At 38.3% G+C, this 21,972-nt stretch overlaps 1 protein-coding gene across 1 annotated transcript in view; it reads left to right on the top strand.

Annotated features, from left to right (window-relative positions):
* Positions 1-21,972, top strand: part of LOC106089757 (uncharacterized) — a 187,140-nt gene that overhangs the window by 49,268 nt on the left and 115,900 nt on the right. Inside the window, exon 5 of the mRNA XM_059367365.1 lies at positions 16,157-16,490. Within this exon, the coding sequence (XP_059223348.1) occupies positions 16,157-16,490 (334 nt within the window). The remainder of the gene's footprint in view (positions 1-16,156; positions 16,491-21,972) is intronic.

Consider the following 21,972-nt stretch of genomic DNA (forward strand, 5'->3'; position numbering starts at 1 on the left):
GGGTCGCCCCCATTCCGTGATCAATAAATTATAAAGCCTACTCCTACTTCCTGACCATATTCGTAATCTACTCCCGATTACCGGATTCATTCTATTCGTTATGAATCCCATATTATCCCGATCGGTCCACTTTTATTATTGGATAATACTTTAAAAGTAAGGGGCAGGGTCCGCCCGCTCCCGATATCAAAAAATTATACAGCCTATGTTTCCTTCCAGACCAACCTACACAATCTGTTTTTGAGTCTTCACGGAACAAATGAACAAACATACAAACAAACAAATACAAATTGAATTTTATATATAAGATTCTCTCATATTCACGGGTAAAACAAGCATATAGTTGGACCTAGTCAAACCTTGGATACCCACCACCTCAGATATAAATATTTATCAGGTTTCGTTAAAATCCGGTGAAAAATGCATAAGTTTATGAACCCATAAGAGCAATATCGAAATATGGTCTGACTAAAGCCTGCTCGGTCCCTTGAGAAATATATATAATCGGTCCCATTCATTGTATGCGCTCGCATCAGGAATGATAAATGAGATTTGAAAATGCTGTAAACTATAAGCCAAAATGGTACTTTTTATTGTCAAAAAATACCATTTTTGCTACAGAATAGGAACCAAAGTTGAAGAGCATAGTTGCAGATGGGTTTACTCCTAGCTAGCTAAATTCCGCGAGAAAGTACTCAATGAATCAAATAATGCCGATGATTAAGGACCTAAATGCGCAAATTTTGAAAATGCATTCTGTTTATCGATTTTATAATGTCAAACTGTAATTGTATGCAAAATTTAGAGCTCTTACACTTTCCATAAAGTACCGAATGGAGGCCACCGTAGCGCAGAGATTAGCATATCCGCCTATGACGTTGAACGCCAGGGTTCGAATCCTGGTTCGACAATCAGAAAAAATTTTCAGCGGTGATTTTCCCCTTCGAATGTTGGCAACATTTGTGAGGTACTATGCCATGTAAAACTTCTCTCCGAAGAGGTGTCGGCACTTTGCAAATTCGTTCTTTATTCTGCGGCACGCCGTTTGGACTCGGCTATAGAAAGGAGGCCCCTTATCATTGAGCTTAAACTTGAATCGGACTGCACTCATTGATATGTGAGAAGTTTGCCCCTGTTCCTTAGTGGAATGTTCATGGGAAAAATTGGCATTTTGGTAACAAAAGCAGCACTCATATTACCTCTTTATTACGCGGTGACTAGCTTACTTTAATTGGCTTGACAGAATGTTTGTCCCATTAGTCGAACTCAGAATAGCTTTCAAGCGCCTCGATCTTCTGCGCTCCTTCTATAGTCTATGACACCAAGTTTCGAGGTGTCTCCCACCATGTGATCTTTTCATCGGGCTTTTGGTCTTCCCGGTTTGTGTGTACCACCGTGTTTGCCTTCAAAAGACTTCTTTGCTGGAGTTTCTTCATCCATTCTGACAACATGCCGGTTCATACGACACCTATATTCTCCATTGACGCAAACTGGTCCATATATTTCACAAATAATTTTTCTTTCAAACACTCCATGCACTGCCTCGTCTGCTTTCACAAGTACTCATGCCTCAGAACCATATCACAATACGGATAGTATCAGTGTCTTGTATTGTGTGATCTTCGTCTGTCAAGAGGTGGTCTTGTTTCTAAACTGTCTACTTAATCCAAAGTAACATCTGTTTGCCAGTATTATTCTTCGCATTATTTCAAAACTGGCGTCATTTGTTTCGGTCACGGCGGTGCCGAGGTAGATAAAGTTGTAGTTCCCAACTTCCTCCATTTCCCTTATCTGATTGGTTGTAACGGGCGTTTTGGGAGTTGATACCATCCATTTCGTTTTATCTCCATTTACTGCCAGACCCATTTTCACAGATTCTCTTTGGATTTTTTCAAAGGCTGCAGCTACTACTTCCGGTGACCGACCCATGATATCGATGTCGTCGGCACAGGCGAGTGGCTCTCTTGTGATTCACATCTGCATGTCGTATAATCTTCTCCAGCAGGATATTAATGAGATCACACGATAAGCTGTCTGAAACCTCGTTTGGAATTGAATGGTTCGGAGAGATTCTTTCCTATTCATACTGAGGAAGGCGTATCAGCAAGTGTCATCCTGCAGAGTCTTATTAATTTTTCAGGCATGGCTTGAAATACCTTTGAACATAAAGGGGTATCCAAATTGGCTTTGTAATCAACAAAGAGATGTAAGGTGTTGATTTGCCCTTTTCGGGTCTTTTCCAAGATTTGGCGCAGTGCGAATGTCTGGTCCAGGGAGGATTTACCAGGTCTAAAGCCGCATTAATAGGGACCAATTATCTCATTGACTTTAGGTTTAAATCTTTAACACAGTATGCTCGAGAGTATCTTCCTCTGTAGTTGGCACATTCCGCCTTGTCTCCTTTCTTGTGTACGGGACATAGTATGCTGAGGTTACAATCATCGGGCATGCGTTCTTCTAGCTAGATCGCGCAGAAAAGCTGATGCATACGCCTTCTCAGCGTGTCGCCTCCGGTCTTAAATGGTTCATCGGGCAACCCTGCTCCTGCACTGTTGTTCTTCAGTTGGGTCACAGCTACTTGGACCTCATTCTAGCTAGGAGGTAAACATTGTATACCATCATCAGGGATTGGTTCTGAGGTATCCTCTTCGCCACCATCGTCGGACACTAGCTGCTGGGTAAAATGTTTTTTCCATATTCTCATCTCACTATCTGTATAGGTTATCAGATTTCCTTCTTTGTCTCTGCAGGAGGATGTGCCTGTACCAAAGCCATCGGTTTGATGTTTAATTCTTTGGTTGAATTTCCGGACTTCATTCTGACTCAAGTACATCTCAATTCGCTCACACTCTCGTCTTCCATTTCCTTTTTCTTTCTGCGGAGTAGACATTTCTTCTCTTTTCTTTTCTCCCGATACCTCACCTTCAACTGGCGCCTTGCTACTGATTGCAGGGTTGCTCTGTATGCCGCATTCTTTTGGTCGTATCATGTGTTTCTTGGGGGAGGCTTCCGGTATCCAAGTACGGATTTCGTCTCGACGTTCTGAGTCAATGTAGACTGTTCATTCGTCTGTCGAAATCACGACAGCGGTCGAACTCGTAGAGCTAGCCGCTTGAAATTTTGCACAGATACTTACTATTGCAAGTATGTAGGTCATTGGGGATTGCAAATGGGCCATATCGGTTCAGATTTAGATATAGCGCCCATATAAGCCCTTACAAGCCGCAATTTTTGTCCGATTTGGCTGAAATTTTGCATATAGTTTTATGCTGTTGTGACTTCCAACAATTCTGTCTAGTACGGTCCAAATCGGTCTATAACCTAATATAGCTTCCATATAAACTGATCTCCCGATTCGACTTCTTGAGCCCTTACAAGCCGCAAATGTTGTCGGATTTGGCTGAAATGTTGTGTTCTGTTATGACTTCCAACAACTGTGCCAAGTACGGTCCATAACCTGATACCGATCACCCGATTTGACTTCTTGAGCGCTTACAAGCTGCAATTTTTGTCGGATTTTGCTAAGATTTTGCACATAGTGTTCTTTCATGACCAACAACTGTGCCAAGTACGGTCCAAATCGGTCTATAACCTGATATAGCTCCTATATAAACCGATCTCCCGATTTGACTTCTTGAGCCCTTACAATCCGCTATCATTGTCCGATTTGGCTGAAATTTTGCATGTAGTGTTCTGTTATGACTTCCAAAAACTGTGCCAAGTACAGTCTTAATCGGTCTATAACCTGATATAGCTCCCATATAAACCGTTCTCCCGTTTTGACTTCTTGAGAGCCTTTATAAGCCGCAATTTTTTCCAATTTGTTTGAAATTTTGCTTGCGTTGTTCTATTACGACTTCCAACAACGGTGCCAATAACGGTCCAAATCGGTCTATAACCTGATAAAGCTCCGATATAAACCGATCGCCCGATTTGACTTCTTGAGTCTTTACAAGCCGAAATTTTGCATGTAGTGTTCTGTTATGACTTCCAACAACTGTGCCAATAACGGTCTTACAGACCCACGGTGGTGGGTTTGTAAGATTCGGCCCAGCCGACCTTAGCACGCTTTTACTGGTTTCTTCTATCAATCCCTTCATATTTAAGCAGCAGTAATTTTCAGCAAACAACAGACTTTTCAGCAGCAAGCCTGTTGCTCTGAAATTGCAGAACTACTGCTGTAATATCAGATCTACTGCTACAATAGCAGAATTACTGCTACAATAGCAGAACTACTGCTACAATAGCAGAACTACTGCTACATAGCAGCAAAATTAACTACTTATTCCAGCAGACAGTGTTTGCTATTATCAGCAAACTGGTTTCTATGAGGTGTGTGAGAGTAGGACAATATTGTCGGCGTAATCAAGGTCCTCAAGACAATCGTTAAGGCACCAGGTGATTCCTCGTTTGATATTGTAATGCAAATTTGTCCACACTCATAGTAAAAAGCCTGCTGATAGCAGCAAACGCTGCCTGCTGGCTGCTAGTAGTTAATTTTACTGCTATAACAGCAGTAGTTCTATTGTTATAGCTTAATGTTTGCAATTTCAGAACAGCGGCATGACTGCTGAAAAGTCTGATGTTTGCTGAAAATTAATGCTAAAATATGAAAAATAAATGAAATAAAATTTAAGAGAAGATTTTAATTTTTATACCCTCCACCATAAGATGGGGGGTATACTAATTTCGTCATTCTGTTTGTAACTACTCGAAATATTCGTCTGAGACCCCATAAAGTATATATATTCTTGATCGTCGTGACATTTTATGTCGATCTAGCCATGTCCGTCCGTCTGTCCGTCCGTCCGTCCGTCTGTCTGTCGAAAGCACGCTAACTTTCGAAGGAGTAAAGCTAGCCGCTTGAAATTTTGCACAAATACTTCTTATTAGTGTAGGTCGGTTGGTATTGTAAATGGGCCATATCGGTCCATGTTTTGATATAGCTGCCATATAAACCGATCTTGGGTCTTGACTTCTTGAGCCTGTAGAGTGCGCAATTCTTATCCGATTGGAATGAAATTTTGCATGACGTGTTTTGTTATGATATCCAACAACTGTGCCAAGTATGGTTCAAATCGGTCCATAAACTGATATAGCTGCCATATAAACCGATCTTGGGTCTTGACTTCTTGAGGCTTTAGCGTGCGCAATTCTTATACGATCAGAATGAAATTTTGCACAACGTGTTTTGTTATGATATCCAACAACTGTGCCAAGTATGGTTCAAATCGGTCCATAACCTGATATAGCTGCCATATAAACCGATCTTGGGTCTTGACTTCTTGAGCCTCTAGAGTGCGCAATTCTTATCCGATTGGAATGAAATTTTGCACGACGTGTTTTCTTATTATATCCAACAACAGTGCCAAGTATGGTTCAAATCGGTCCATAACCTGATATAGCTACCATATAAACCGATCTTGGGTCTTGACTTCTTGAGCCTCTAGCGTGCGCAATTCTTATCCGATTGAAATGGAATTTCGCACGACGTGTTTTGTTATGATATCCAACAACTGTGCCAAGTATGGTTCAAATCGGTCCATAACCTGATATAGCTACCATATAAACCGATCTTGGGTCTTGACTTCTTGACCCTCTAGAGGGCACAATTCTTATCCGATTTGAATGAATTTTTGCACGAAGTATTTCGTTACGATATCCAACAACTGTGCCAAGTATGGTTCAAATCGGTTCATAAACTGATATAGCTGTCATATAAACAGATCTGGGGATTGATTTCTTGAGCTTCTAGAGGGCGCAATTCCTATCCGATTTGGCTGAAGTTTTGCATGACGTATTTTATTTTTACTTTCAACAACTGTGTCAAATAAGGTTCAAATCGGTTCATAACCTGATATAGCTGCCATATAAACCGATCTGGGATCTTGACTTCTTGACCCCTAGAGGTCGCAATTATTATCCGATATGCCTGAAATTTTGTACGATGGATCCTCTCATGACCATCAACAAACGTGTTTATTATGGTCTGAATCGGTCTACAGCCCGATACAGATCCCATATAAATCGTTCTCTCTATTTTACTTCGTGAGCCCCAATGGGCGCAATTCTTATACGAATTGGATGAAATTTTACACAGGCCTCCAACATATAATTTAATTGTGGTCCGAACCGGACCATATCTTGATATCGTTTTAATAGCAGAGCAACTCTTTTCTTATATCCTTTTTTGCCTAAGAAGAGATGCCGGGAAAAGAACTCGACAAATGCGACCCATGGTGGAGGGTATATAAGATTCGGCCCGGCCGAACTTAGCACGCTTTTACTTGTTTAAATTAAAATGAATACATGAATAATAAATTTCGTTGAGTGCATGACCATTCCATTAAAACTCATAAAAAATTAAGAAAAATTAACTCGAGTCAAACCTCAAATTTCAAAAATACTCAAATTCAATTTTCTGGATTTTAGATATTTTTATTTTTGGCGCTGTTTTTTTTTTTTTTTGTTTTGATCGAGTTTACACTTGATATTGCCAAATGTGCCTGTGGACACTTGGCAATGCAAATGCAAATTTGCCCATGAACATTCCATAAAGGAACAGAGCAAACTTCTCACATATCAATGAGTGCCGTCCGATTCAAGTTTTAGCTCAATGATAAGGGACATCCATTTATAGAAGAGTCCGAACGGCGTGCCGCAGTACGACACCTCTTTGGGGAGCAGTTTTTACATGGCTTCTATGGATAGCATAGAAGTGGCCATAGCAGACATACTTGTCGAACAACAGATGTAGTTCACGGTCCACTGTTGTTCACATTTTATCCATATTTTCTAGATTTAACGTTTTCATCTTGTAGCCTCCATGTTTGAAACTTCTTTGTCTTTATTGTTTGATATCAGCGCAGTTTTAAGTTTCAGAGAATGATCGCTTCCGATTTATGGGCTTCGCTTGGTTCCCACGTCAAGGAGGGTATGGAGCCAGCGTTTGCTAACGCATATATGGTCCATCTGAAATTGTTGCTCGCGAAGCCCTGGGTTTGGAGCCGTCCATGTTGTTTTATGTTAGTCTTTGTGAATAAAAATTGATCCACCAATCATCAGATTGTGACTTTAGCATGTTTCAATTAGAAGGTCATTCTCCTCTCCCATTTCTTGTCCTCCCATAACATATTCTAGGCCATCATTTTTGTTGCATATCCTGCCATTGAAATCACCCATGAGGATAACCAGGTTGTTGTTGTAACCACAATTGTATGTGGAGGTGGCTATTGTATTCAAGATCCACATGTGAGCAAGCTTGTTCCGGTCCATAGGACCGATCGCCGCAAGAACGTCATATCGAGTATCATGGCACTCAGTATTTAAGCAAAAACCAGCGCCACCCGGCCACCCACTGAGACTCTCCACTCATTACCGCTGATTGTCCGCGACTGCAGTTGCAACCAGTGTTGCCGTTTTTGGTAGGTTCCTATCAAAGTTGGTAGGTTTTTATTCTCTTGGTAGGCTGACCTCAATTTTTGGTAGGTTTTTCCAACATATAAATACAAAGTTAATCACTGAAAAAATCGCCGGCAATAACCTATAATTATTTAACTTCTTATCGTTTCTGTGTATTCGTTAAGGGTGCAGAATAAAACCATGGATGGTCGAGGGACCAAATACTGTTTTAAGGGGTCTCATTGCATCAAAAGGGCGAAAATTCTAATATTGACTGTGGCTGGTACGAGTGTCAAGGGATCTCTTCCAAATTTCATAAATTCTGAGTAAGAAATGCGGTTTTTGTGCGTTTAATAGAAAAACAGGGCTATATGGCAGCTGTATACAAATATAGTCATATCTGGCCCATACTCAGTTGTTCTGGAGTCCATGCATCTCACTGTAACGGCGAAAATTGGTAGCAAAAGCTGTTTTCTGGTCTCATACCTTTAAACCTGGAGATCGCTTTATCCAAACTCGGCACGGCTGTTTATTGAAATCTTGACAGAAATACGACTTTTAAAGGGTGATTTTTTTGAGGTTAGGATTTTCATGCATTAGTATTTGACAGATCACGTGAAATTTCAGACATGGTGTCAAAGAGAAAGATACTCAGTATGCTTTGACATTTCATCATGAATAGACTTACTAACGAGCAACGCTTGCAAATCATTGAATTTTATTACCAAAATCAGTGTTCGGTTCGAAATGTGTTCATTCACCGTAACGTTGCGTCCAACAGCATCTTTGAAAAAATACGGTCCAATGATTCCACCAGCGTACAAACCACACCAAACAGTGCATTTTTCGGGATGCATGGGCAGTTCTTGAACGGCTTCTGGTTGCTCTTCACTCCAAATGCGGCAATTTTGCTTATTTACGTAGCCATTCAACCAGAAATGAGCCTCATCGCTGAACAAAATTTGTCAAAATTTGAACACATTTCGAACCGAACACTAATTTTGGTAATAAAATTCAATGATTTGCAAGCGTTGCTCGTTAGTAAGTCTATTCATGATGAAATGTCAAAGCATACTGAGCATCTTTCTCTTTGACACCATGTCTGAAATCCCACGTGATCTGTCAAATACTAATGCATGAAAATCCTAACCTCAAAAAAATCACCCTTTATAAACTCAAAGTTTCTTATCGGTATAAAGGATCGGGATATCGGTATAAGTGATTTCAACAAACAAATGGGCGGACATGTCTCGGTTGTACGTACCGGATTGGGCCAATGAAGTCCTTGAATCGGCAAGGGCTGCCGCCTCAGTATGCAACACACTGCTACAACAATAACTGTTCATTAAGATCGGTTTCAGCGTCTTCGGTTAGCTCATAGCATTGCACGATGGTAATTTTACGATGCTTAGTGTTTAACCGCGCTGTAATTATCGGAAATTGCGTTCCATCCATTTAGTACACTTTTAATTTTTCTGCTTAGATAGAAACCAACACCATTAACATCTCGATCGTTTTCGTTTGGAAAACAGAACAAGGTCACCGCCAGAGGTTTGTTTTTCGCCGCATGTGTTCCACCGCATTTCGCCGATACCCAGTACATCAATATGAAGCATTCTACACTCGGACATAACCTGTGCTAGATTTACGATTTGGTTTAAATTTCTAACGTTCCATTGGGCAAATCGAGTTCTTTATCGTAAGCCATAAGTCGTCATCAGTAAAGGGGTCCGGCGGAGGGCATCGCCCTTTGATTCCTTAGTTTGGGACAGGGCTACTGCCTGCGGAATAGTTACTTTTTGGCTCATGACTCCCAAATTTGTCACGTGGCCGCCGGTTACTGTAATCATTTCCTATAATAGTAAGATGTTTTGCACAGTTACTCCGCCGTGTGATCGGTCGCCAGAACCTCCTCTGTAGGAACAGGGTGTGCCGCGGGAAAGCGGAGGTTGACATTAAGGTCGCAGAGGCTATGATACGCTTTTCAACCCCTAACACCCTCCTTTCTATATCATATGACAAAAGAATATGAAATGTAAATTGCCCCTGCTCCTTAACGGAATGTTCATGGAGAAATTTGAATTTGAAAACATCCACCGAGACACACATTTCCATTTGTGTACTGGCCCACCATCTCTGTCATGGAGAAAAAATTCCTTAAACCTACCTGTGGCCGCATTTATTCTTTTATTGCACTATGCTGCATTAACTGCAACATCCACTGGGACACATATCTCCTCTTGCATACCGGTTAATATCTCATTCATGAAAATTCTTTAAAGGTGCCGGGCCAACATTTGTTGCACTATCCCTTGACAGTTAGCACAACTACAACAGCATCACATCATTTGTGTGCAACAACAACGTTTTGTCCCTGGATTTCTTTCACCTGCTGTTGAATGTTGTTGATTGTTATTTAAAACCCCCCTTTTCATTGAAACATAACAACAGCGTCACTTGAACGTTATTTTGTTTCGCAGACCACGCATGATCTGTGAAATATTATGCTATTATTTATGTTTGCCTGTTAACTGCTTTCTAACAATCAGCAGACAGTGTTTGCTATTTTCCGTGTACTTTTTTTCTATGAGTGTAAATTCTTTTGCGCCAGCGATGTAGATGGACCACGTAATCGATATTGAAGAAAACAAAGATCTATACCAACTGCCGGTTAAACATCGTAGTTTACATAGTTTTATTTTGGCAATTGGTAAATGTTTATAATTAGCCATAAACACACGGTGGCCCTATCCATGTTTCAATCCGCACATTTACACACACATTCGTATGTTGGGATGTACACTCACCTTATTTAGCTGGCGTCAAAATTCAAGGTCGCCCTCATTTTGTATGATGCCATAGTGAACTTACCTGCTTTGTTTTGTGTTTAAGTTTTTATGCATTCGCTCTCTTTCCATCTCTTAATGTTTACTTTCTGTTGTATTGTACATATTGACCAGGCATGTTAAGTTTTTTGTTTTTGAGATTTTTGGACACAAATGTATCTGTATGCATATTTTGGCATAGTTGACTAATGAACTCCTCTATAGAGGAGTGACGTATACGCTTTATTCCATATTTAACTTTAACTTTCTGGCCTTTTTGTGTGAATGGAGAAGCTGAAGATAAGATAAATTTGTAAACATTTTACTTAGAAGATGGGAAAATGCGTTGATGTACGTATGTATGTATATGAAAAACATCAAAAACTTGGTAAGTACCTGAATAGGAGTATGAATGATTTGTACTGGATGAACCATATTCTAAGGAACAGGTGGATAAATTGTGTGTCCCATGGCATAAATATAAGGGAGAAAGTGGCACAAGGCACGCCACAGGGGGGCATTTTATCGCCACTCCTATGGGTGACCACCATAAATGACCTATTACGGATGCTGACTAAGGAGGGAATTGAACCCGTCTTGAACTTCTTAGGGGTAAGGATCCGAACGAGCTATGCAGAAGGGCCGAAAGGGTCTGGCGTATGGCATATGACTGGGCTAGACCCAGATGTCTCAATGTTGACCCGGAGAACACAGAAATATGCCCGTTCACGAGGAAGACGAAGGTGGGCCAATTTAACGCACCACGTTTCCTCAATAAGACGATTTCGATATCTGACAAGGTCAAATACTTAGGTGTGATCTTGGATAGAAAACTGAATTGGAAGTGTCACATTTAGGAGCGTACTGAGACGGCTCACAGATGTTGGGCACTATGTAGACGGCCCGTAGGCTCGAAATGGGGTCTGAATCTGAGGATAGTCCACTGGCTCTACAGGAGCGTGATTAGACCAATACTTACTTACGCCTCGGTAGTTTGGTGGACTGTTATGGAGAAAAAGTGCAACATAAGGACCATACAACAGGTTCAGAGAACATGTTGTCTTGGCATAGGCGGAGCGATGAGGACCACGCCCACTAGGGCACTGAAGACTATTATAGATATCCGACCCATTGACATACAGATTAAGTGTGAGGCAGCCACTGCGGCTATGCGGGGACGTCGAGTGTGAACATCTTTTTTGTCATAAGGGAAATAACAACCAGGACGGTAAGGTCACGAACAGTCTTGCAGTGTAAGAGGGAGATTAAGGCCTTCTCCGAGGATGCCAAAATTCGCATCGTTTGGTTGCCGGGCCATAACGGAGTAAGGGGGAATGAAAGGGCAGACGATTTGGCGGTGAAGGTCAGAGGACTGCCGTCAATAAACTTGGTTAACCCGAAGACTTTCGAGTCGACGCAGTCCAAGTTAAGGGAGTGGGCGACGAATGCGCATGCAACATTGTGGAACTACGAAAACTAACCAAAAAACTACGAAAAATTTATAGAGAAATGAGGGAAATAGTAGGATGCTTTGATTTTAACATTGCAAATGACTCATCATATAAACAAAGTCTGAAACACTCGAGCTCAAACGGAAAACATCAACTATGGATGATTGTTGTTTGTGTGATTTAGCAAAGCAACCCCTACTGCGTCTTCAAAAAATATTCAAAAAGGGCTAAATCTGTCTGTAGTAACTTATTAGCAAATCGTTCAAGAACAATACCATTGCTGGCAAAGAAAGAATCTGTTAAATTTGCTTAAGGACATATCGATTGGCTAATGGAAAAATGGAGGAACACATTGTTGATCGACGAATGTACAATTGTATTATTTAATGAAACTGGGTCTAGACAGTATGTCGGATGTCTTCTCAACACATAATATAAAGCACATCTTACAAAAAAAAAATAGTCAAACATGGAGGGGATTTGGAGCCTTTTCTACACGTCTATGTTGCAATTTTGTAAAATATAATGTTACCTTATGCAGAATGGGATATCCTTCTGAAATTGGCATTTCGACACCGGAAACATACAAACTAGGAACACATTGCAGTGGAGTGGCTAAAGGTCAACGTGGTTCAGGTTAAGTCGTGACCTGCTCAGTCTGCATACCTCAATCCCATAGAACATATGTGGGAAAATATTGGCGAAAATTACAGCTACACGAATGCCGAATGCGGAAGAGCTATGGAACGCAATTATAATGCCTGAAATAAAATCTGTTTAAAGAGAAACGAAAAACTCTGTTAGGGGTTGCGAGGATATATTTGGGACTCCATGCATAGAGTGATCGAACCCGGTTTGCAAAAACCGGTCTGCCGGTTTTTTTTCTTCCACCGACTGTGGGTTTTTCAAGAAATCAAATTTTCGGCTGACCGGTGGACCGGTGCAATCGGTTGTTTTCATGGAAAAATTCCGGTTTTCGGCATGAAATGAAATTCTGCCCAGTCTGTGTGGTAAATCAATTTAGACTCTGATCACTTCCAAAAAAATACTTTCTGAACACTTTTAATTATAAATGCAACCAACTTCATACCATTTTGTATTTGTTTTACTAATGAAGCGCAAACAATTAAAATATTTTTTTGTTTTTGAAGTTTCTGAGAACAAAAAATTTTTGGTATGGCCGACATATAAAAAACTATATTTTGTCAATTGTCGTGCAAATGAAAACCAAGTAGGAGGTTTAATGTGCTTCCTTTGGTATAGAATGAAGACTTAAATTCCCAATTTTGAGCCCTTCTGCGATAAATATAATATGTATAAAAAACTATATTTTGTCAATTCTCATGCAAATGAAAACCAAGTAGGAGGTTTAATGTGCTTCCTTTGGTATAGAATGAAGACTTAAATTCCCAATTTTGAGCCCAACACTTACAATTTGCATTTGTGATTTGCAATTAACAATGTAAGTTTAAATATCAAATATTGATATAAATAGGAGATAGACGCCTTTATATAAAATACGGATTTAACTACTACTTTTTATTATTTAGTAAATAATGAGCTCTGTGTGCGAACACTTTGAAAAGCCAGAACCAAGTTCTTTCAAAGCCACATGTAAGATATGCCAAAAATTTTTGAGTTATCGCGGTTCCTCCACATCGTCCTCAATTCAACATTTGAGAAATATACATAAGAAGGATTTTGGAACCAAAACTAATAAAAAAGTTGATGATGAAGAGCAATGCTCATCGAAAAAATTAAAACACGGTCCCATTGACAGATTTACGACCAAGCCATCAAATACACTAATGGAAATTTTGGCGAGATGCGTTGCAGAGGATGGACTTTCAGTAAGATCCCTCAAGAAGTCTAAAAATATAAATTCTTAAATCGCTAGTAAAGGACTAAAACTGCCAGCAAGTGAAATCACAACTTGGTCGCATATTAACGATGTTTACAACAACAAAAAAGAACGAGTATATTGTATTGTTTCATAAAATAAAAAGTAATAAAGGGCGATTCTCTATAACAGGTGACCGACTTTTCTAACACTAAGTACGTCAATGGAGTTTTCGAAATATTTAATTGGGTTTGGAGGAAATAAAGAAAACCGCTTCTGCGATAAATATAATATGCATCGTAGAAAAAAAAGTTAAAAGACTTTGGTCTAAATCTTGAAAACGATATTGTTGCGTCTACACATGATGGTGCCTCCGTCATGAAAAAGTATGGGAGAAACATTACACCAATTTCGCAGCTATGTAATAATCACGTCATACATCTTAGTGTCGTAAATGTAATGTATTCAAAAAATGTTTAAGGGATTTCGAGACTGGCGAAAATTCCACCGATACTAACGATAATGGTTTGTTAGTGTATACTTCTATGGATTTTATAAGCAATCTTTTAAAAAATCTTCCAAAATAAACTCCAGGAATATGTTGTAAAGAACGTCGATAAAGAAATGCACTTAATTAGTGATATAAAACATAGATGGAATTCTTTATCTATTATAATAGATAGATTGTTAAAAATACAACAGTCGGTTAATCACGTACTACTAGACCTGTAATTACATCTCTGATGAAATTGAATCTTTGAAAAGTTTAAACATGATTTTACAACCTCTATCTCTGTTGGAATTTGAAGCTACGCATCAGTTTTTATATAAAAATTTGATCAAAATTGATAATCCAACTGGAAACTAATTGTGCCATACCTTAATGGGTCGTCTAAAGGAGAGATGAATAAAGGTACTAAATAGTTTCATATTATACCTTAATTCTGGTCGGTATCCCATACGACAAAATATTTTAACATATGGTAGTAAATCCGAAGTAAAGGAATTTGCAACTAATTTGTATTCGCGGTTATCCCTGATGTAAATTTAGATCATTCTAGCCGAAGTGAATAATGTGATACTGAGTATAATGTAAGCTTAGATGGCAGCGAATCTTTATTTGCTGAACTTTTCAAAACCCAAAAAATAAAATCACTTCCTGGCAAAACTCCTTATTTTTTTTTTTCATATATTAGACAAATGCCAGAAAAGAACTGTTAAGCTTGAAAAACTTTACAACGCTTTGCCAACTATTGGCCAGACGTCGACATATACTTTCATAAAAACCAAGCAAATAATAAAAGAAATCGACAAATTTCATAAGATACTACCAACATAAATACAGGGGTTAATCGAAATTAAAAAAAATCTCCATAAACCCTTTTAAGTGCCTTACTAAAATAATGAATTAAGTGCCTTACTAAAATAATGAATAATCCTGATTTTAAATTTTTACTTTGTTAAAGTACAAAATATGCTTAAGTATTAGAATGATACTTAATTGAATTACTCTTTTTTGTTGTTTTTATTGCAATAAACTTTTTTCTAGCAAAATTTAGTCCCATATTTAATTTTAATAAAAAAAACGGTTCTACCGGTTTTACCATTTCTTTTTCTTTGCTAAAATTTACCGTCCACCGGTTTTGAAAAACCGCCGATTTTTAAAACACCGCCTTCAAAATTACCGGTTTTTCGATCACTCTATCCATGCATCGCAGTCGTATCCAGATGTCATCAAAAACTAGGTTATTACTCTAGAAACAGAAATAATTAAAGTTTTTATTAGGGAATTTTCAATATCAATACTCCTATTATTTTGAACAGCAAATTTTTGGGAAGAAAATTTTTATTTACATAATTTATTGTTATAGAATTTAGGGAACTGATTAGTATGGAATGTTCATGGGCAAAAATTTGCAATTTTGATTAATAAATAATCTTACGTACAATCATCTGAATAAAACAAAATATTTTTATACCAAAATCAATATTTGTTTATTAGTTGGGCGCACTCCTATATTTTTGAACACAATTGTATAATATACTGTGTACCTATATGCTATATATTTTTTAACCGTTTGAAATAATTCCTTTTAACCGTTTACAGTATCTCTTGTTGTGACAGTCTTTGGGCTCAGTCTGAATTGCGCAATTTCTATGGTGTAGTTACCAACTGACCATTTGTTTTGCTTTAAGTCTCAGCGAACGATGAGAGTTAAATAAAAACAAAAGAGCATGGTAAAATAATTGGGTCAACTAGCAACAACAGCGTACTTTTGTTGAATTATAATAAAATATTTTAACGTCTCTTCGGGATTTTCATAGCCCATGATAAATGTACAACAATAAAATTGTTAAGCATATACCCGTAGATATTGTGCATATATCCAAGGGCGCAAATTTAAATATTTACAAGTACATGCTTGCCTTTGTTATTTGAAGTGTATGAATTTGCATAGGTAAGACGACATGTAATTACATGTAGATAGACGTTTGTATGTAGTTTGTAATATACACACACACACATCAAGATGATGGCACACTGTAATGTGAACGTAAATGAACTCCTGATATAGAGAAGATTTAGGTTAATATATTTTACGAATAATTGCTTTTTGTTTATTTTTTTCTCTTTCTAGTGAACAAACCAAATAGTCTGGGCTTATACAGGCCGCCGGCTTTACGAAACAATGACCTTGAAACTTCCAAACATATATCTAATGCATCCGAGACACAAGAAGTCCAATCTTTAGCTGCCGCATCTGACTCGCTTTGTTTTGCTGCAACCGGCTCAACAACTACCTCAATATCTTGTAACAATTCACCGATCCATAGAAAAGAGAATGTAGATGACGTTGTGGTGGACATGACGACCTCGACCCAACAAAGTAATTTGGAATTGAAGCAACAATCGCAACAGCAACAGCAACTACTAATCAAAGAAGTCGATGGAATACAAAAACAAACACAAAGGTTAGCATTACTTTTATTTATATATGGAACTATGTATGTAGATATGGGCATATATATATATATATATATATATATATATATATATATATATATATATATATATATATATATATATATATATATATATATATATATATATATATATATATATATATATATATATATATATATATATATATATCAGAGAGAGAGAGAGAGAATACCCACCAAATCTAAACAAAAATTCATGCAAACCCTATTTATGTATGCTCACCCGAATGGTCATGAGAGCGACTCACTAGTTTTGTATGCACTGCTGTCTGTGTGTGTGTGTGTGTGTGGAATTATTATGTCGTCATTTTCACGCAGTCAACGACCTCGAAGGCCAAACATAAATTCGTTGAAACTTCTTTCTGCCTTTTTTATATTTTATTATTTCTCATTGTTTACGAAATTTACCAGTCATTTTAACCCATTAAGAGATCAACATCGTCATCGTCGTCGTCACAGACATTGTTAACACGTCTTTTAGTCACACACAAAAATTTCAATTCATTGACCTTTAGCAGTTAATTAAAAGTACATTTTAAACTCAGCTACCCCAAGGTCATCCCATTTGGGCTTGAATATGTTTGTCGATTGCTTGCTTTTAGTGTCCACGCTTTTGGCTATAATTTCTTTTAAGCTGAGCCTTCAAATCTTGCTAGATAAGTGAAACCAGGCTAACACAGTGTAGAGACAATCAATTGGCTAATACACACACACTTACAAAACATTCGAATATTAATTGTTATCTTCGGAGTAGTTTTCGTTTCATTAGAATCTTCGTTGTTACATACAGTAGACAACGGATGTAAAAATAATTCCAATTTTTTTTCTTATATGCGTTTTTTTCCTATACAAAGTTATTGCATATAAGAAACTAGTTTCTTATATGAGTAGTGTTCATATTTCTACGCACATAAGCCCGCAGGGTTCGAACTAACTAATGTGGAAATGTGTTAAAGTTTCATCATTGCTCTACGAATATCCACCCGGCATGGCATAAATATGAGCACCGCACAGGCTGGAACTTTGAGCTTCGATCTGTGTAGTGTTCATCATTGTTTCGATAAGCTTAGCTGCGAACTACCGGGCGCGTCCACAGGTTTCGTATAGTGGAATGCTTCATAACGTATAGCTGCAGCTGCATTCGCGGACAGTAAGCGGCATGGAGGGGAGAGTCTCAAAGAGAGGCCGGGCAGCACCAGCTGGTGCATAAATACTGAGAGCCTATGATGCTCACTATGTGTTTTTATGCTCTCCACCATAGGTTGGGGGTGTACTAATTTCGTCATTTCGTTTGTAACATCTCGAAATATTCGTCTACGACCCCATAAAGTATATATATTCTTGATCGCCAAAATTTTGTCCTAAATCATGTAAATCGATTCAGTTAATCAATATTTATAGGCCCTTGAAAGTAGGAGAAGTGAAAAGTGGTCAACTTTGGCACCCTGTATCTCACCCTATATTAAAGATATTCACCAACAACGCCATTTTTCTGAAAGCCTATGTCCTCTACAAATGTTCAGAACATTTTTTACCGCTCAGGTCAGCACCTAAAACGGCGCAGACTTTTTTTTTTAATTTTTTCTAAAGTTTGGCGCACTGTGCGTCGTTGTTGGCAATATGTATATGTTCATTCACTACGTCTGTCTTGCAATTACTGCTGCTGAAGTTACACCAGCAACTGCTCCTAGAAGAACTTATCTTGAAGGCACTACAGTCATTACAGCCGCATTCTCAAGTCTTTGTATATTTACACGGAGTGTCATTAGAGACCAAGGTCTTTCCTCACGCAAAATTAATCATGATCTAATCAATTTTATTTAATATGATAAAAGCAACTATTTTTTTTTTATTTTCTCATTAAACTACAATATGCGAAAATCTATTTTTATAACGACTAATTATATTTTTTACATCCAATTTTTACATTTTAGAAAAGTTAACTATTGTATTTTTCTATGCCAAGTTCAAAAATTTATAACAGCTACAAAATTGGTTTTTACATAATATCAGTTCACTCATAACTTCCCACAAGTAAAATATAAACTAACGAGCATTGAAATAATTTAAAAAATCTCCTTTCCCGAACTCTTCGGAGAGTCCGACTGGAGATTGGCGGACACATCATTACCCTGATTGCCCTGGTGTTGCCATTTGACGTACTTGACTTGGACGTTTTTGACAGGTGAGAAATGCCTCTTTCAAGCAAGTGGCCATTTTGTCATTTTTGTAATAGTTTATGTCCAAAAAATAACCTATGACACATCCTTAAAATGGAAATTTTTCAAAAAGTGTCCGGGTGGTTCGGGTTATGTTCCGACTGTCCTTCACCCCTTGCTCTCAATCACTCAGCTGTTTCGATGAAGACAAATTTAAGGTCTAATCGCGCACTTTTCCAGTAAACATTTGCAGGAGAGTAAGAGCCATTTTACTCTCTTTAAGGAATTTACAAGCAAAAGCACGCGAACGACTTCCAGTGAAACTTTGCAGAAAAACAGCTGATTTTTGTTTTGGTTGGTTTTTTATTTGCTTGCTTGGAAAACAATTTTTTTAAATAAAAAATGCTGGCGATACTTGTGAGGTATTTTCCTTAGATAAACGTCAATTTGGTGACCCGAGAGTGAAAAGGCTAGGAGGGGAGCCATTCGTATATCCGTGATCTCCATGCCGCTGGACAGCCATCACAAATTACCGTGCAATCCCTTGGCAGCCGGTTCTACGTACCGCATTGGTCCGATGGAGTTTTTCATTGGACCGATGGAGTCTTTCAGTGTAAAATACACTGCTACAACAACAACAACAACAACCGCGCACGAAGCTACAAATGTCATCCGCGGCGCCAAGTCGCGCAAGGCGCTGGTTCCAGACAGAATCTCTACACTAATGCTGAAGAATCTGGAACTGCCTGGAGTCGATTACCTTATAGCTGTCCTCAGCCTATTTGAACACTATTATAGTACCCGATGTTTGGAAGATGGGCAGTCTGATCCCGCTACGGAAACCTGGAAAGGACACGAGCAAGAGGTGTCGTATAGACCGATCTTCCATCTCTCATCAGTAGCCAAGACACATGAGGGGCTACTCCTCCCGCTCCTCTCGTTGGACAATTTCCATTCGCCGAGCATCAGCATGCATTTTGAAGACTGCATAGGACTACAATTGCTTTACACGTTATCACCGTATATAAAAGTACACTTGTTGTGCTGACAAAGATACCTTGGACTAACCGTCTAATGCTAATGATTTAATGACCACAGACGTGTGGCTACGGACACTTTGTTATCATTGAAGATATCTGTATCCGTTCACAACTTTGGAGTTAACTTTTGTATTTTTATGTAACGGCTGTTTTTCATAAAACAGCTGACCAATACAAAACATCTGTTCAAAGTTCCAAATTTCTGCTGGCAAAAAAGTCCCGGTAGAAATTTGCAGGTTCTCTTTTTTTCGAACTGTCAAAATTTGCTCTCTCTCGCGTTCTCTTCTGCTGGCAAATAAAATACACGAACGACTTTTGTGCAAATTTGCACAAATTTTTACTGGAACTGAGTTCCTGAACACAGCTAATAATGCCAATATTACTGACAAGACTGCGAATCAGTCCTGTTGCCGGACACTATACACCTAAAATGAAATATAAGCTAGCTTGCGACAAATATTTAGAAAAATGTCCAGAAGGACGAAACTTCCCCTCCCTTGTTTGGTTACTTTTTGCTGTAAACTTTCAAAATGTTTTTTCTTTTTGCCTCTTTTTTCATAATCTATGCAGTTTTCCTGCTATTTTTTGTTGTGTTCCACAGTGTTATTTTTTAATCTATTACATGAGTTTGCTTTTTATGATCCCAAATATTGGATTACTTATTACATAAGTTTGCTTTTTATGATCCCAAATATTGGGTTGCCTAAAAAGTAATTGCGGATTTTTTAAAAGAAAGTAAATGCATTTTTAATAATACTTAGAATTAACTTTAATCAAATATATAATTGCCATTTTGTTCGATAACCTTTTGCCATCTTCCTGGCAAATTTAGTATTCCACGCTCATAGAACTTCTGGCCTTTATCTGCAAAAAACTGAACATAGTTCGATTTTATAGCCTTATCATTGCCGAAAGTTTTACCATTTAAGGAGTTCTACAAAGATCGAAATAAATGGTAGTCTGATGGTGCAAGGTCAGGGCTATATGGTGGATGCATCAAAAGTTCCCAGCCAAGCTCACTCAGTTTTTGGCGAGTGACCAAAGATGTGTGCGGTCTAGCGTTGTCCTGGTGGAATATGACACCTTTACGATTGACCAATTCTGGTCGCTTCTCCTTGATGGCTGTATTCAATTTGTCCAATTGTTGACAGTAAACATCCGAATTAATCGTTTGGTTCCTTGGAAGCAGCTCAAAATATACTACACTCTTCCAATCCCACCAAACAGACACCATAATCTTCTTTTGGTGGATATCAGCCTTTGAAGTGGTTTGAGCTGGTTCACCATGCTTGGATCATGATCGTTTTCGACTAACGTTGTTGTAAACAATCCATTTTTCATCTCCAGTTATGATTCGTTTTAAAAACGGATCGAATTCATTGCGTTTAAGGTGCATTAGGTGGTGGTAGGTGGTTTGTTAAATGAATTTCTTTCAATACACGTGGTACCCAAATATCAAGCTTTTTCACCAGTCCAAGACTTTTTATGTGATAATGAACGGTTGATTTTGGTATATTTAACTTCTCTCCTATCTCACGCTCAGTTACATGACGATCCAATTCGATTAATGCTTTGATTTGGTCATCATCAACTTCATTTGGCCGACCTGAACGTGGCTCATCTTTAAGTGAAAAGTCTCCAGAACGGAATTTGCGAAACCAATTTTGACACTGTCTTCCTTTTAAGGCTTTATCACCATACACATCTCGTAACTTTTTAGCAACCTGCTCCACGTTTTTTCCTTCACGGAAATAATAAAGTAAAATTTGACGAAAAGGCTCCTTTGTGGGCTCCATATTAAAATTGACGGCAAACAAACAAATGTAAACAAAATTTCGCGCACTTTTTTCTAAAGCAAGCTAAAAGTAACAGCTGATAACTGACAGAAGAAAGAATGCAATTACAGAGTCACAAGTCGTTGAAAAAATTTGTTAAAGCCGACCATATGACAAATCCGCAATTACTTTTTAGGCAACCCAATAGTTTTCTCGAAAGTGATATGGCGAAATTTGAGTTAAAGTTGTTTCCCAATCTATTCTACGAAAGAGACGCTCATTTGACCGAGTGTTCACTGTATCCCGACTGTATTGAATTTGTAAATTTTTTTTTTATAGTATGGCATAAGAATTTGGTGTGGCCACCCTTTGCACGTAGAAAGTAAACAAAATGTGTAAAGCTATTGCACCTAGATGTAAAAATAAAATAGAACATAAATAGAAATTTTATTTAGAATCTTATTTGGTTCGAATGGGT

Source organism: Stomoxys calcitrans, chromosome 1 (genome assembly GCF_963082655.1).
Source record: "Stomoxys calcitrans chromosome 1, idStoCalc2.1, whole genome shotgun sequence".
NCBI classification, from domain to species: Eukaryota; Metazoa; Arthropoda; class Insecta; order Diptera; family Muscidae; genus Stomoxys; species Stomoxys calcitrans.